This window comes from Rhineura floridana, chromosome 7 (assembly GCF_030035675.1).
Source record: "Rhineura floridana isolate rRhiFlo1 chromosome 7, rRhiFlo1.hap2, whole genome shotgun sequence".
NCBI classification, from domain to species: domain Eukaryota; kingdom Metazoa; phylum Chordata; class Lepidosauria; order Squamata; family Rhineuridae; genus Rhineura; species Rhineura floridana.
Window position 1 is genome coordinate 84787546 of NC_084486.1, and position 13551 is coordinate 84801096.

Sequence of the window (13551 nt, forward strand, 5' to 3'; positions counted from 1 at the left end):
GTACAATCCCTTCTTGTTTTTACCACCCTCAACAATTTGGTGTCACTAGCAAACTTGGCAACTCTACTGTTTACCCCTAACTCCAAGTCATTTATGAACAAGTTAAAAAGCTCAGGTCCCAATACCAGCCCCTGGGGCACCCCACTTCTTACATCCCTCCATTGTGAGAACTATCCATTTATTCCTACTTCCTGCTTCCTGCTGTTTAACCAGTTATTGAGCTATAAAGGACCTGTCCTTACTCCATGACTGCCAAGCTTAATCAGAAGTTGGTGAGGAACTTTACTGAAAGCTTTTTCAAAATCTACGTTCACAGTGTTAATTGGATCACCCCATCTATATAGTTGTTGATCATTTTCCCCATATGGAATTTGCATTGCTCAAAAAATATCACCGTATCTGGAAAACTTTTATACCCTGAGGCTGAGTCATTCACGTGCTTTAACAAGGCTGCAATTCTAATCCCATGTACCTGGGAGTAGGCCCCATTTAATTAAATAGGACTTCCTTCTAAGTAGACAGGGTTAGGATTGCACTATAGATAACTGAGATGAAATGATGGGTGTAACATGATCAGTTAAACATTTTACTGTTTACAGCAGGTATCACAATCCTGCAAAAATTTACATTCTCTGGCATTTTTTTCTCTTCACAGGATTACTGCAGCCTACATACAATTTTCTTTTGCAAGAAAGAAGCTTTATTTATGAGTATCCACATGAATATTACAGGTTTGTTTACACTGCATACAAAGTCTAACAAATAATGTGGAACGATAACAGAAAACCAGCTACTAAAATATTGCATGAATCTTGTAACAGTCAGAGGCTAATGAAATAACACTTTTGCTTGAGCTTGATTTATATTGTTTATATGTTAATTGGTTCCTTCCTTGCATAATAATTGTAGATAGCTAAATTATCTCAGCTGCTTAATGTGTTTGATAAAAATAGCTAATGGAAGCTACTTAGCTAAAAGTAATGGGAGGACAGAGATTATTACAAATTCTAAACTGTTCAGTTGCAAAAGAATGTGTGTTATTGTAAGGATAGAGTGGGGATTCACAATGATAAAAGAGAATTAATTGTAAAAATAGCAGTTTTTTGTTAAGTTGTATTATAACAAATGTGAAAATAGTCAATGGTTTTAAATATTAACATTTCAAATATACAAAGTATTCTAAGCTCTCTGATTTATTTTAATCTTACCGTTATACAAGGTAAGTCTTAGTTTTTGTTTCATGGTTACAGAGTTTATGTGAAGAGATTGATTTGATATAAGGTAGTTTCCTATGTTAATTGACATCTAAAGTGCAAGATAACACTTCAATATGTGTAGCTAATCAAGAAAGGGTGAGATACATTGCACACCTATTGATTTTTTCATAGTCATCTTCTAAAGACGGGAACTATGTTCTTCTCTGCCTCTGATCCCCTTTCCTGGACAAATTTTAGCAAACAATTTTAGCATATCACAGAAACATTTTGGCTAGGCTTTATACTGGTCAGTCATCTGTGTTTTATCTCCCACTATTGTGTGTGGTGCCTTAAACTTACCTTTTCAACTTTTAAGTTTAGAAAACACTAATTTTGATTGCAAACCCTGTGACTAGATAGATACTGCCATCCATACTGCTCACTTGAGTAGTCTTATCGATTTAATTTCTGTGGTGCAAATAGCTTGCTGTTTAAATTATCAGCAATAATGATGATGTGCATTATCTGAACTTCCTAGGTCAACAAACTATCTCTAGTAAACGCCAGTGGAAGTAAATGTTAAATCATCATGATTTTATTGTGAGCTGCTCTGAGGGCCCTATTGTAGGGTAGAAGGGTGGGATAGAAATGTCTTAAATAAATAAAATCATCTCTCCTCTTCCATCTTGCACAGGCTGCATCTAGTGCTAGATTATACATATGTTTGGGCATTTACCTGTCATTATCCATCTGATTATAGTTTGAGAAAAACTGGCACAAATTCATTTCCCTATTCCCAAAATATACTGGAATCACTGTTGCCACAACAATACATTTTCTGTTGTGAGAACTCTGTCTTACTGTGCTGCACTTGTGGATGTGAAATCTTGCTACAGCATGCACCTGGGAGAAGAGCAAGGGAGAGACAGCACATGGGCCAGGAAGCTGGCAATTGGGGGAGAGAAGATAGGAGACAATGGGAAATAACAGTTGGTGGCTAGCATCTGGGGCAGAATAATAGGAGTTGGGGTAGGAGGCAAAACAGTGGAGTTAAGGGTTAGGACCATGGGGGACAGAAAGAAGGGTGACTCAAGATAGTAGGGGAAGGAGGATATACCCCCATGGCTTTTTTCCAAGGGATGTTACAAACATTCATATCTATCAAAATCTTGGCTTTAGGCTTCTGGTCTTCGTTTATGTTGAGTTGTTGTCTTCATTTTCTTTGGCCTAGTAGATGAGGCTTCTTGCATGCTGCTAATGCTGTGACTTGTTTGTTCAGTTATTCATCTGACAAGCTATAGTTGTTAAACTTATTTCTGGAAACAATTCAGCTTTGTAACTGCATCCTTGTCTGGATGCTAAAGGATGCTATCAGGTTTCGGGCATGTGTGTGTGAAGCCATGTCCCACCCCCTCCTGAATTTAAGACTTGCCCCCAAACAACAATTTAAAAAAAAGACATATGATAAATACAAAGGAAAATTATACTACCCTTCAGTCAATAGAAAGTTCTGTCTCCACACTTCTAGATCTCCAAAGCTGCTGTATTTGATATGCTAGTAACAGATATGTGAAAAGCTTGGGGAGGGTGAGAGCTGTCAGGGGGAACTGTGATCAATCGGGAAAGACTGTTAAATCTTCTCAAAATTAATGGACAGTCACGTAAGGAAAATTCTTTTTTTAAAAATGGAGAGAGTATGTGCTGTGCATCAAGCCCAGAAGATTGCAGGAGCTATCTGCATAAAGAGATGTCTAGTTCTGGGGGTCCAACCACAAGACAAAAAGCAGAGTTGAGAAGCTTGCACTCTGTCCTCCTTGGGGAGGTCCACCTAGTGCTCAAAATGTGGCTCTATAGCGGTGCTAAAATTATTAAACACAGCTGGCTTGGAAAGGTGTTGGACCAATCCATTACAGAATGAAGTAGTAGACTACAGGGGAGTTGCATTTAAAAAAATGATTTGTGCACATAGAAAACACTGTAGCCAGAGAGTCAGGGCTGCCCTGAGGTTTCCAGGAAGAGCAGACACTGCTACTTTACTAAAAGAACAGCATACATTTGGGACATCCAGGCACTGGAGAGCCACACCTGCTTAGTTTCAGCAAAGTTGCTGTATCCCATGTCTTCAGAATGCCAGTACTAATGGTGCAATCCTAGCACTCAGCTAGCATATCTTTTCTCTTTCTCCCACCCCCCCTTACCGGCTGAGCTGCTCTTAAAGCAGCATAAATGACTTATCCCCACATACCTATTTATATCAATTGAGAGAAAGCCCTGCTGGCCAAAGTTAAGCCAACAGAAGTTAAGCTGGTGTAAAGGGCAAAAAAGGAGTGTGTGAATGGTGGGGAATGTTTGTATTGAGGATGGGGAGAGGGATAAGCAAACTTGTGCTGCATCCTATTTCATTCATAGAGCTCTGTGTAACTTATGTCACCAAAAATGCAGGTGCAACTGAAATTCACTCCATAGGAGTCAATTGAAGGGTAGAAAATGAAGGTTTACACTGCACACACACCCCAACCCTCTGCCAGGAGCGGTTAGAATGTAGCTTAATTTACACAGGAGAGATGCCAGTATATCTGTCTGGTTAGAATTGCTCTGTGAATGGCTGTAGTGTGTGATTTCAGTGGTGTACCCTTTGCACTGTTGCAAACAATGCTGGAACAGATTACATGAGTTGCATACAAAATCTAATGGTGATGCTCCACATAAGGCCAGAAGCGCACCCTTGGATCTTCCAGCAACATAACAGGATAAAAGGCTGCAGCTGTATCGCAGCAAAAAATATTACTTGCACAAAGCAGTTAGTTGGGCTTGTATAGCTTCTGGGCTGACCTTGGTCATCTCTGGGATTGGGGAAAGGGTTTTCATGGAAAAGGATATGGCTTCAGCCAAACCTGAGACCCAGAACGCTCTCCCTAGAGAGGTACGCCTGGCCCCATCATTATCCATTTTTAGGTGCCAGCCAAAAAACATTTATCCCAAGCATTTGGTTCTTAACTTTGGAAGGTTTTTGGAGGGCTTCTGTATGTGTAGCCTTCCTAAGAAAGGTTGCTCTACAGCCTTATGTACTGTTTTTATTTTTAACTTTTTATATGTTTTAATCTTTTAGTTTATTTTTTATCTTTTCTTAATTGTAAGTCACTTTGAGTGCACTACCTGTGTAGAAAAGCGACTTTACTAAATAAATAAATAAATGTCTCATTTTAGAAATGTATATGCTGATGAAGAGTTTTAAAAAGTGAGAAGACCCCTTTTTGATGAGTTTTTTAACTTTGTAATTGTTAAAGGAGAAAAATGAACTAATAGTCTGTTTCTTCATTTGCCTTTAATAAAATGCTTGTTTAGCAGAGGATCATACTTACAATTGGTAATCATAGATAAGCGGGGGGACACTGAAACTTCTTACCTGTACTTTATCAGGCCTGTGTCTGTTGCTGTTTGCCTAGAAACCATTGTTCCTTTAAACATGGCCTGGGCTGGGAGTTGCTAGGAGTGGTTATTGCAATAGAGCCAGGCTCTTCTTGAGAAGAGTTGTGTCTGAATCTCCACAGCAAGAGACCAAGCTATTGCTTTTTTAAAAGACCAAGGAGGAGCAGAGTAAGTAAGAGACCTTGAAACTCTCCCAGCTGGATTTTTTACACATTCAAGAGTCTGCACCTGGTTGCTATCCATTTCTGTGTTCTTTTCTCCTGACAACAAAGCTTGAAAAGAGAGAACCGTTCAGGATTAAAGAGGCTGATAATTATGTTTCCTTGCCTACTTCCTGCACTTTGCCAGAGACACTAAACATTCATTGACTGCTGGTGTGCCACCTCTGGATTTGAAAGCACAGTAACTGTTTCAACTTCTTAATGCAGGGGGCTTCAGCCTCGTGTAATCTCTTCTTCCTTCTCCTTGCTAGGAAGCTTAAGGGTGCAGACTTTGAATTCTCTGTATGATTTGTGACCAAAAGTGGAATCATCAGGTGGGATGATGGGGCATGGGAGGGGGGGGAGAGATGAAGGAAGGAATGTGTGGTTGAGGGTTAGACTTCTACAGGTGGGGTCTAGAGTGGGATTGGGGATGAAGATCTTGGAGCAGATAGAAATATGGGTAGTAGGGACTGCTAGGGGACTATTTTCACATGTTGGGGGGGTGTTAACTGATCAGCCAAAAGTCTTGGCTACATGTTCAAACATATGTTTGGAGGTGACTGGATTTTGATATCAGACTTGTTATAGAAGTTTCATTCCTCCTTGATGTGAAATAACTTTGAGGACAATGAGATGGGAGGGGCAGAAATTTGCTATGCTGAGTTTCCCCCATCCTCTTATACTCCCATCTGGCTGTGCTAACTCATAGGCTGTTCCATGTCAGCAACCTAGCTTCTGATGGCCATCCTTGTCTGTACAAGATGAGGTTAGTGCTCACTTGCTACTTCCAAATGGAGAATCTAAGGGTGCTCTTGTACATTAAGGGCTCACTTACACAATCATATATTATTGCGGTAGCCTTCAAATTATGAACTTGTTCCCCAATGAGGTGAGGTTGGAACACCTCTTCAAATGTTTTTAAGATGGTTTTAAAACCCATTTTATTTTCAGATGCCATTTCTTTATTAGGGCTATTACTTTAGAGAGCTGTTTTAGAACAGATAGTGTTTCTAATTTGTTGGAATTTATTTTGCTGGTTTATTTTGACTGGCCTATATTCTTAAATACTTGCAGTGCTGCTGTTAAAATTGTTTTTGAATTCTAGTGTACTTGAGAGGTAAACTGCCATGGGTGAGCTGTGCTTAAAAGGGTAGTCTATAACCAATTCTACAAATAAAGAAAGACAAAATAAATTAGTTTTTTGTAGTCCTAGAAGATTTTAGCTCATGCCCAGATACTTGCTATGTCCTGGTTCAATTTATTAAGGCCTGAAAATGTGTTTAAAATGTTCTCTGATGTGTATAAAATTAAGTATCTATTTGCATTGGCTTGCAGCAATCTGTATCCTGGCAAAGCAGGAGAGTGTAAATAGACTGCTATATAAAACATATTTTTGTGAAAGCTTGCTAGTTCCTGCTTATTATAGGTAAGCAAGACTTGTCCCAACAGTTCTAAAGCCACTTAAATATTATAGCATATTGTTTAGGGCACATGTTATTGTGAAAGATCTGTTTCTAAGAAGTGTGTGTTTGCCTTGTATGGCCATGCATGTAATGAATCCATGCATCATATTCTTAGCAGTACAGCAAGCCTTTCTTTCTCAGTTTGACTTGACTCCTGCAAGTCCTTGAGAGCAGAACAAGAAAGTGTGTAGCGTAATATGGGGACTGAGTGCTGCTGTCCTAAGTCCCACTGAATTCAGTGTGACTTAGAGGTAAATAACAAACCTAATGGTCTGGCCATTTGACTAGCAAATATGTGTGTTTGTGCATGTGCTAGGAAGATGTGAACTGCTTAACAGAGTGCATCATTTCATAATACTGAATTTATGCTATGATACATCTAATCAATGGCTAACTTTGTGTTTGAACTCATTGATACATTTTGTAACTATTCTTCAAATATGCTGTATTTGAGGTTTATTGTGAGCTGATTTGGACATGGAGAAGCAACAATGTTACCTTTTCAGCACCAGGTCAAGACTTTCCTCTTCTCCCAGGCGTTTTAGCATGTGTTCTTAAATTGTTTTTTTTTTTAATTAAATTGTGTTTTTAAATTTGTATATTTGTTTTTAATGTTTTTAATTGCTGTAAACCCCCTAGAGAGCTTCAGCTATGGGGCGGTATATAAATGTAATAAATAAATATACAAACAAACAATGGCCAGTTGTGCTTTCCAGCACAAAGGCACACGCAAAACAACCACATGCGCAGACACTGCATGCAACTCTCTACAACGGGGTTCAATAGAGTTTTCAAATATGCTGTATTTTAATGTTTGAGTTTTATTGTGAGCTGATTTGGGCATGGAGAAGCAACATTGGCCAGTTATGCTTTCTCTCATATAAGCACACAGCAAAACAACTGTATGTGCAGACACTGCATGCAACTCTCTGCAAGTGGGTTCAACAGAGCTCAATACCGAGCATCTTATATATGGGACTCTCATACATAGTGTGTTGTGTGTACTAAAGAACAGATATGTGTGTACTTGGGGTTACCTTGGTGCAGAACCTTGTTCTTGTTTTTAGCACTCCTGTTTTGTTCTTTTGTTTGTGCTCCAGAAGGAAGATAGAGCTAGGGTCCTCCAGATGGATAGGCTTGTTTACCTTTACCTGTGATGCTCTGACTGACTTCCTTCTGTCGCTAGACTGTTACATCTTTAGGGAAGCTTACCTGCCCCTCCTCCTTCTGCCCTTTCCTTTCCTTTGACCTCCGACTGTCTGGGAGAGAGGAGACATCCTTTGGTCTCTCCTCTCTCCAAGCATGGGGCTAACTCCTACACCTGGGCGTTATGCCTCCAACTTAGTTGTTAGAACTAGGTATGCTTTTCTATCTACAATGTATTTCTATAAATAAAGTAGCTTTTCTTATTTTACTAAGTCTCCAGTCTTAGTGATGCTGTTGCAGGGTAAAAGCCTGCTTTCGTAGGCAAACACACCCACACGCTGGCACACTCGCATTTCAACATCTCCTGTTACTCTCTGCTGCTGTGGTGTTGCTTTAAAATGAAATTAAGCACACACAAACACACAGCGCAACAATGTGTATGCAGATACAAACAACTTATGCAAATTAAGATATTCAAATTTACTTATTTTGCACTATTCTGTTTTCCTTTATAGGTTTTTTTAAAGGACAAGGATATATGTAGAACACTGAAGACTTGCCAGTTGCCCATTGAAAATGTTATTCACTTATTTTAAACATATCACTGCAACCATATAGACATTTAAAAAGCAAACAGATTCTCTGCTTGCTGTTGCTCCCAATCCAGCATTGTGTGTTTGTGCAGAATTGTGGCATATATCCACCCCTGCATGAAGGGGGCCATTTGCTGGGCACTGAAATTATAGGCTGGCATGGTTCTGGAGAGATGCCACCACTCTTATTTATGAAAACCCATTTTTCCATGAAGACTTTTGCTACTCCCTAGCCCCCATGCCCTACTGTAAAAAAGCCCCTACTTTTGTCCACTGTTAGTTTTAGATTGTATATCCTATAAGAGTACAGGCTTGTGCTCCATAAAACCATATTGCACACAGATGGCATTATATCATTTCTATTATCCAAACTTTCTGCACTTCCAATTTTTGCTCACATTTATCCCCTTTGCTACAAAAACCTCTACACTCTGGAAAAGTCAAAAGTTTTGCATCTGGACTATTTTTATTTTCAACTATTTTCTAGATTGCATACAGAAGTACCTTTTCTAAAGCAGCTTTTCTCCATATCTTTCAGGGGTGGGGCTTGGGCTTTGAATGTAAAATTGGATGTCTTTTGTGGTAAAATCCTAGGCCAGTTACTTACTGTACACAAGTAAAATTTGCATATGACATTTATTCCATTTGCTTTCAAACTAGTGGTCATAACTTTTTGTCAAATGAATCATCTTGTGCATATTTATCTTTGCCACAATTTAACATCTCTTTTTGTTTCAACAGCTTGGGAGATACCTAGATGAGATGCTGTGTGAGAAAGTAATGCTTGCTTGAGAAGAAATAACGTGTACCATCTTCCACTATGGCTCTATACTATCCAAGCATGATGCAGACCTTTCCTTATAACTATCTGCCTCTTGGGCCAAGTCGACTGTCAGATACTCCACACACCACCATGTTCCCTCCAGTTCAGATGAACAACTTCTACAGTAGGCCTTTTGCTGTGATCATGGGCTATAATGGTTACAATGACAATTCCGCAAACCAAATAGAGTACCATCACATCCATGGTGCAAATCCCTACTTCTATCCTTACCCCTTCTGGCACTTCCCCCAAGTGAGCCCTCATCCTCTGTACAACCCCTATGCTAATTATCATCCTAATCTGACCTATCATAGACCAGGTGAGGATGTATGGCCTGAGGGGTTCACCTTGAGAGGAGAGCTCCATTGGGGTAGGCTTGAGAGGATTGTGGGGCCTAGGAGGGACTTGCCAGAGTTTGTGAAAGATGATCTCAGAAGGGTCTATGGCACCTATCCAAGGACTGATGTTTCTATAATCTACCACAATGGGGAATTTATTGTGAAAGGAGACCCTAGAGTCGGAGAACAAGAATACAGGGTAGAAAAGAGAATAATCCGAAAGGAACCTACCCCAACTGTTAGTGAAACTGAGGACAGCAGTGAAGACCGCAACAGGAAAAAGAAAAAGAAATCTAAGAGATGATGCAAATAGTTTAAATAATACTGACTGAATTAGTACCTCTCTGTTTATACCCAAGAGCCAGTGGCAATGATGCTACAAGCTGAGTTATAAGCACAGAACAGAAAACTGGGAGAGATTCTTCTGTAACATTTTTATAACTTCCAAAAACATTCCTAGTAGCTATTGATTGTTGGAGATTGGTGCTTGTACACTGACCAATATGTACACTTATTTTTTTCTTGTGCTGTAGGAAGATGTTGCTAATTGTGCCAGCACCTGAGCCTTTTTGAGTGACTCCAGATGAGTGCCAATACTATGGCATTTCTATCTGATCAACCAAAAATGTACTTATAAAAACTGTGATGGTAGTTTCTGGCAGATATTCTTCCTAGTAGCAGTACTTTGCCATTTTTCACTATAAATTCATCCCATCCGGTTGTTGTAGGGATTGCTTCTCTGCCTGTCTTCCTCCCCCCCTCCCCCGGATGAACACTGGCTGTTTAACTAAATAACCCAAATTCACCATGGAATTATTTAGAAATTGAACTTGAGGTGACAAGGTGATGGTATACTAAGAATCTGGTCATGCCTGTGACTCTCTTGACACAAAAAACCAAATGGGATCAGAGTAGTTTTAACATAGCAGAGAGACTAAGTTTATTATGAATTCCACCTTCTGAAACATGTATTATGACACTGGTGGTTCTTTCCTGGTTACACTAACAGTTGTAGACAGTTATGCTGAGCTTCGCCATCAGGTTGCAACCTGTTATGTATATAAGCTATGGAGCATTTTAAATAAAGAAGAACAAGCATGTTTTACTGTGTGAATATTCTTGAGAACTTCTTGCATGTAGGACGGAAATTACAATCTGACAGTCTGTGTGTGGGTTATCTACATTTTTTGGAGAAGGAAATAACGCCAATGGATTATAAAGCTATGAAGTGCAGATATTGTAGTAGTACAACAATACAAGGTGTTTCTCTTCTGGTTTCAAGAGGTGTATGTAGTTCAGGAATGAACAAGACAACAGAGCCATGACTGTAAAAAACAAACGCCCTATCTCCTGAGTTTGAGGCAAGCACTAATCATTTTAGTTGCTCCCTAATGTGGCTATGCTTATCTTAAAGGAGAGGAGGTGCGGGGGGAGAGATCTCTAAGCTTCATGGTGAAGAAAGATGGATGTTTATAGTGCTGTATGTAGATAGCAATGCCTAAAGCCTGAATTTTACTAAGGCTACTCTTTGATGAAACTTGATGAAGCTACAGGCTGTTTGTACAAAACTGGAGTGGCCAAGTTTCTCCTTCAGTCTGCCTATAGGTTGTCACTCAAAATGTTTTCAATGGTGTCTAAAATTGGGGGGACTTGGAAATAAATAGACATAGGATGGGGTTGCATATCTAAAGTATCACTGCATTTTACCTAACAATGCCAGGTTCCTCAGTTCTCTTGTTATGAAACAACAAGCTTTAACCTGTTTGTGGATAGTCACATGCCCATCTACTATTTCTTACACAAAGGTGCCATAAATATTTTGGCATGTGTGTTGATTTCTCATAAATGGTGATTCAGCTCAAACCAGGATGATTTGAGCTGTTATGGCAGGAAACTATTTTATGTAACTTAATAGTACACAAGATGGCTTAGGTCACATCCACACCATACATATAAAGAACATGGCTTCCTCAAAGAATCCTGAGAAGCATAGTTTACTACTCAGAGCTACAATCTCTAGCACCCTTAAACTCAGTTCCTAGAATTATTTGGGGGAAGCCATTTGCTTTAAATACATGGTGTAGATATGATCTTACTATCAATCACACCTGTACTCACAGCAACTCTTCAGAATAGATTATTATTTGATTTATATCAAATCAAATATAGGTTAGACTGAGAGTGACTTGTCTAAGGCCCTTCAATGAGCTTTATGCGTTGGAAGGTGACCTTGGCCTTTCCAAATCCAAATGGGATGCTTTCTACTCCATCATACTGGTACTCTTACATTGACGATATTTCTCTGTAGAAAGATGGGTGGGTTAAAAAACTAATGCCAAAATACAGGTGTTGCAACATCCGCTTAGCTAGGCTCAGCATAATTTACTGTGTGTATGTAGCTGCATGACTAGGAGAGCCACCTAAGATGGATGATTAGCTTATGGATATATCTGTCTTCATGCATCCCCTTAGCAACACACAGGGTAACATGCAAGAGTAAACTCAGCAGCTCCTGGAGTTTAGTTGCTGTCTAGCTGTAGAACTGAATCCACAGGGCGTTTCAATTGTTCCCAAAGCCTATGGAATTCAGTTCTCAGAGCTAGGCAGTTATGTAGGACTCCTGCTGGATGAAACTGCCATCTGTAGGAGAAAGCCAAATACAATTATTACTAGAGATGTCAATATTCTTAACCTGATAACACAGGTGAAAATTTTTCCTTGCTGAATAGATGAAGTGCTGAGAAACACTTCAATATCACTAGTAGTTAAAATAGAAAATATACAGAAAATAGTTTAAAATAGAAAATATACAGGTCCCTCACCCCTGCTATAAAGGGTGAAAGGAAATTTTAAACTTTATGATTTTTGTTCATCCTCCAGTATACTTTAAGCATGTCAAAGTCCCCATCTGCTTTTGTCATCCTCTTCATTCCTTCCCTCTGACATCTTCATCATTCTATGTTTAAACTACTCAGCCATAGATTTCATGGAGAGTCTTGAACAGTCCACCTGACTTCTTTTAGGCCCCTAGTTTTTTCTCCACTAGGACAGAAAAGAAAGGTGCTATACAATTGTGAAATTCAGTTTTTTTGTATAGCTGTGATTGTGCAATAGTATTTCTTTTTCTATCCCAAAAAAAGTAGTAACAAGAAGGACCCTGTCTTTAGTGTTCAACAAGAATAACATTGTTTGGTCTCTCTCCAGATGATGAGTTACTCTAGCAAAAACCCACAAAACTACAGTACGTACTCTGTGTTGACCTTCTGGAAGATTCTATGGCTGTTTTTTGTTGTTTCTTTTAATTTGGGACTATACATGTCATTCTAAATACGTGGGGTGGCCTCAACTAGGTAGAAATGACTACCTCTTATGGGGGGGTGACTAAAGGTTTGATTAATTGGTAGTATATAATATTGCTTTTGGTATAATGATACTGTCATAAAACAGGGACTTCTTAGAATGTCACAGTTTACTAGAACCGCTAATAATTATCTTCACATGAAGCATCCCCAAGGAGCTTGAAAATACAGAACAGGGAAGGCCCTTGTCTACGAGTTTCCAAAAAGTAACTGCAGGTTGAAAAAGTTTGCCTGAGCAGCAGAAACCTATTTCTGCATAGGTTGGAGTCAAAAGGATAGGTAACTATCAGTTGATTAAAAGGCTTCAGAAATCCCAGAAGAATGGAAAGCTGGGAGTTTACCTATTTTACTGTATCCATGCTTGAAGAGCCCTTCTCCAGGTAAGTTTTTTAGGCTTGCTAGGGCAACACTGTAAAATTATTCTTACATTGTGGATACTTTGGACCAAAGGAGATGCATGCAATTGTACTTCTCTCTCCTCTTCCCGCTGCCCCCCCCAAGCCAGCTGTATAATGTGTGGTAGTGGTTAAGGTGTTGGACTACAACCTGGGAGACCAGGGTTCAAATCCCCACATAGCCATGAAGCTCACTGGGTGACCTTTGGGCCAGTCACTGCCTCTCAGCCTCATGAAAACCCTGTTCATGAGGTCGCCATAAGTCGGAATCAACTCAAAGGCAGTACATAATGTGTATAGGGCATGTTTAGGACATACTGCCTTCTTAGGCAAAGGGCAAGATACCCCCCTTCCATGTACAGAGGTAGACTGGAAGTTGAATCTTCCTTCAGCACTGGTGATGGGATAGTGGTCTTCACCACACTTGAAGCAAGCTAGTCTTTTTTTGGGGGGGGGAGCAGACCATGCAGTGTATACAGCTCTGTCCAGCGCTAGAAGGGAATGGGCTGGGGGCTACTGGCATAGGGTATATGTACCCTCAGCTAAAAAAAGGGGGGCAAGGGAAGCAGTTTGGCCTTTATAAGTCTGGAAGTGTTAAGCTTTGGA

General features: G+C 39.7%; 1 protein-coding gene across 7 annotated transcripts; it reads left to right on the forward strand.

Annotated features, from left to right (window-relative positions):
- The first annotated feature begins 206 nt into the window (after window positions 1–206).
- C7H10orf95 (chromosome 7 C10orf95 homolog) lies at window positions 207–10291 on the forward strand. 7 transcript variants are annotated; one of them, XM_061636168.1, is made up of 3 exons: window positions 207–272; window positions 656–731; window positions 8772–10291. In XM_061636168.1, the coding sequence occupies exon 3, from the start codon at window positions 8851–8853 to the stop codon at window positions 9493–9495; it is 645 nt and encodes a 214-aa protein (XP_061492152.1). In that variant the 5' UTR covers window positions 207–272; window positions 656–731; window positions 8772–8850; the 3' UTR covers window positions 9496–10291. The 7 variants fall into 7 exon arrangements, with proteins under 7 accessions (XP_061492152.1, XP_061492151.1, XP_061492156.1 ...); XM_061636170.1 differs by lacking the exons at window positions 207–272; window positions 656–731 and adding exons at window positions 4877–5160; window positions 6164–6254; XM_061636167.1 differs by lacking the exons at window positions 207–272; window positions 656–731 and adding an exon at window positions 957–1219.
- The last annotated feature ends 3260 nt before the right edge of the window (window positions 10292–13551 follow it).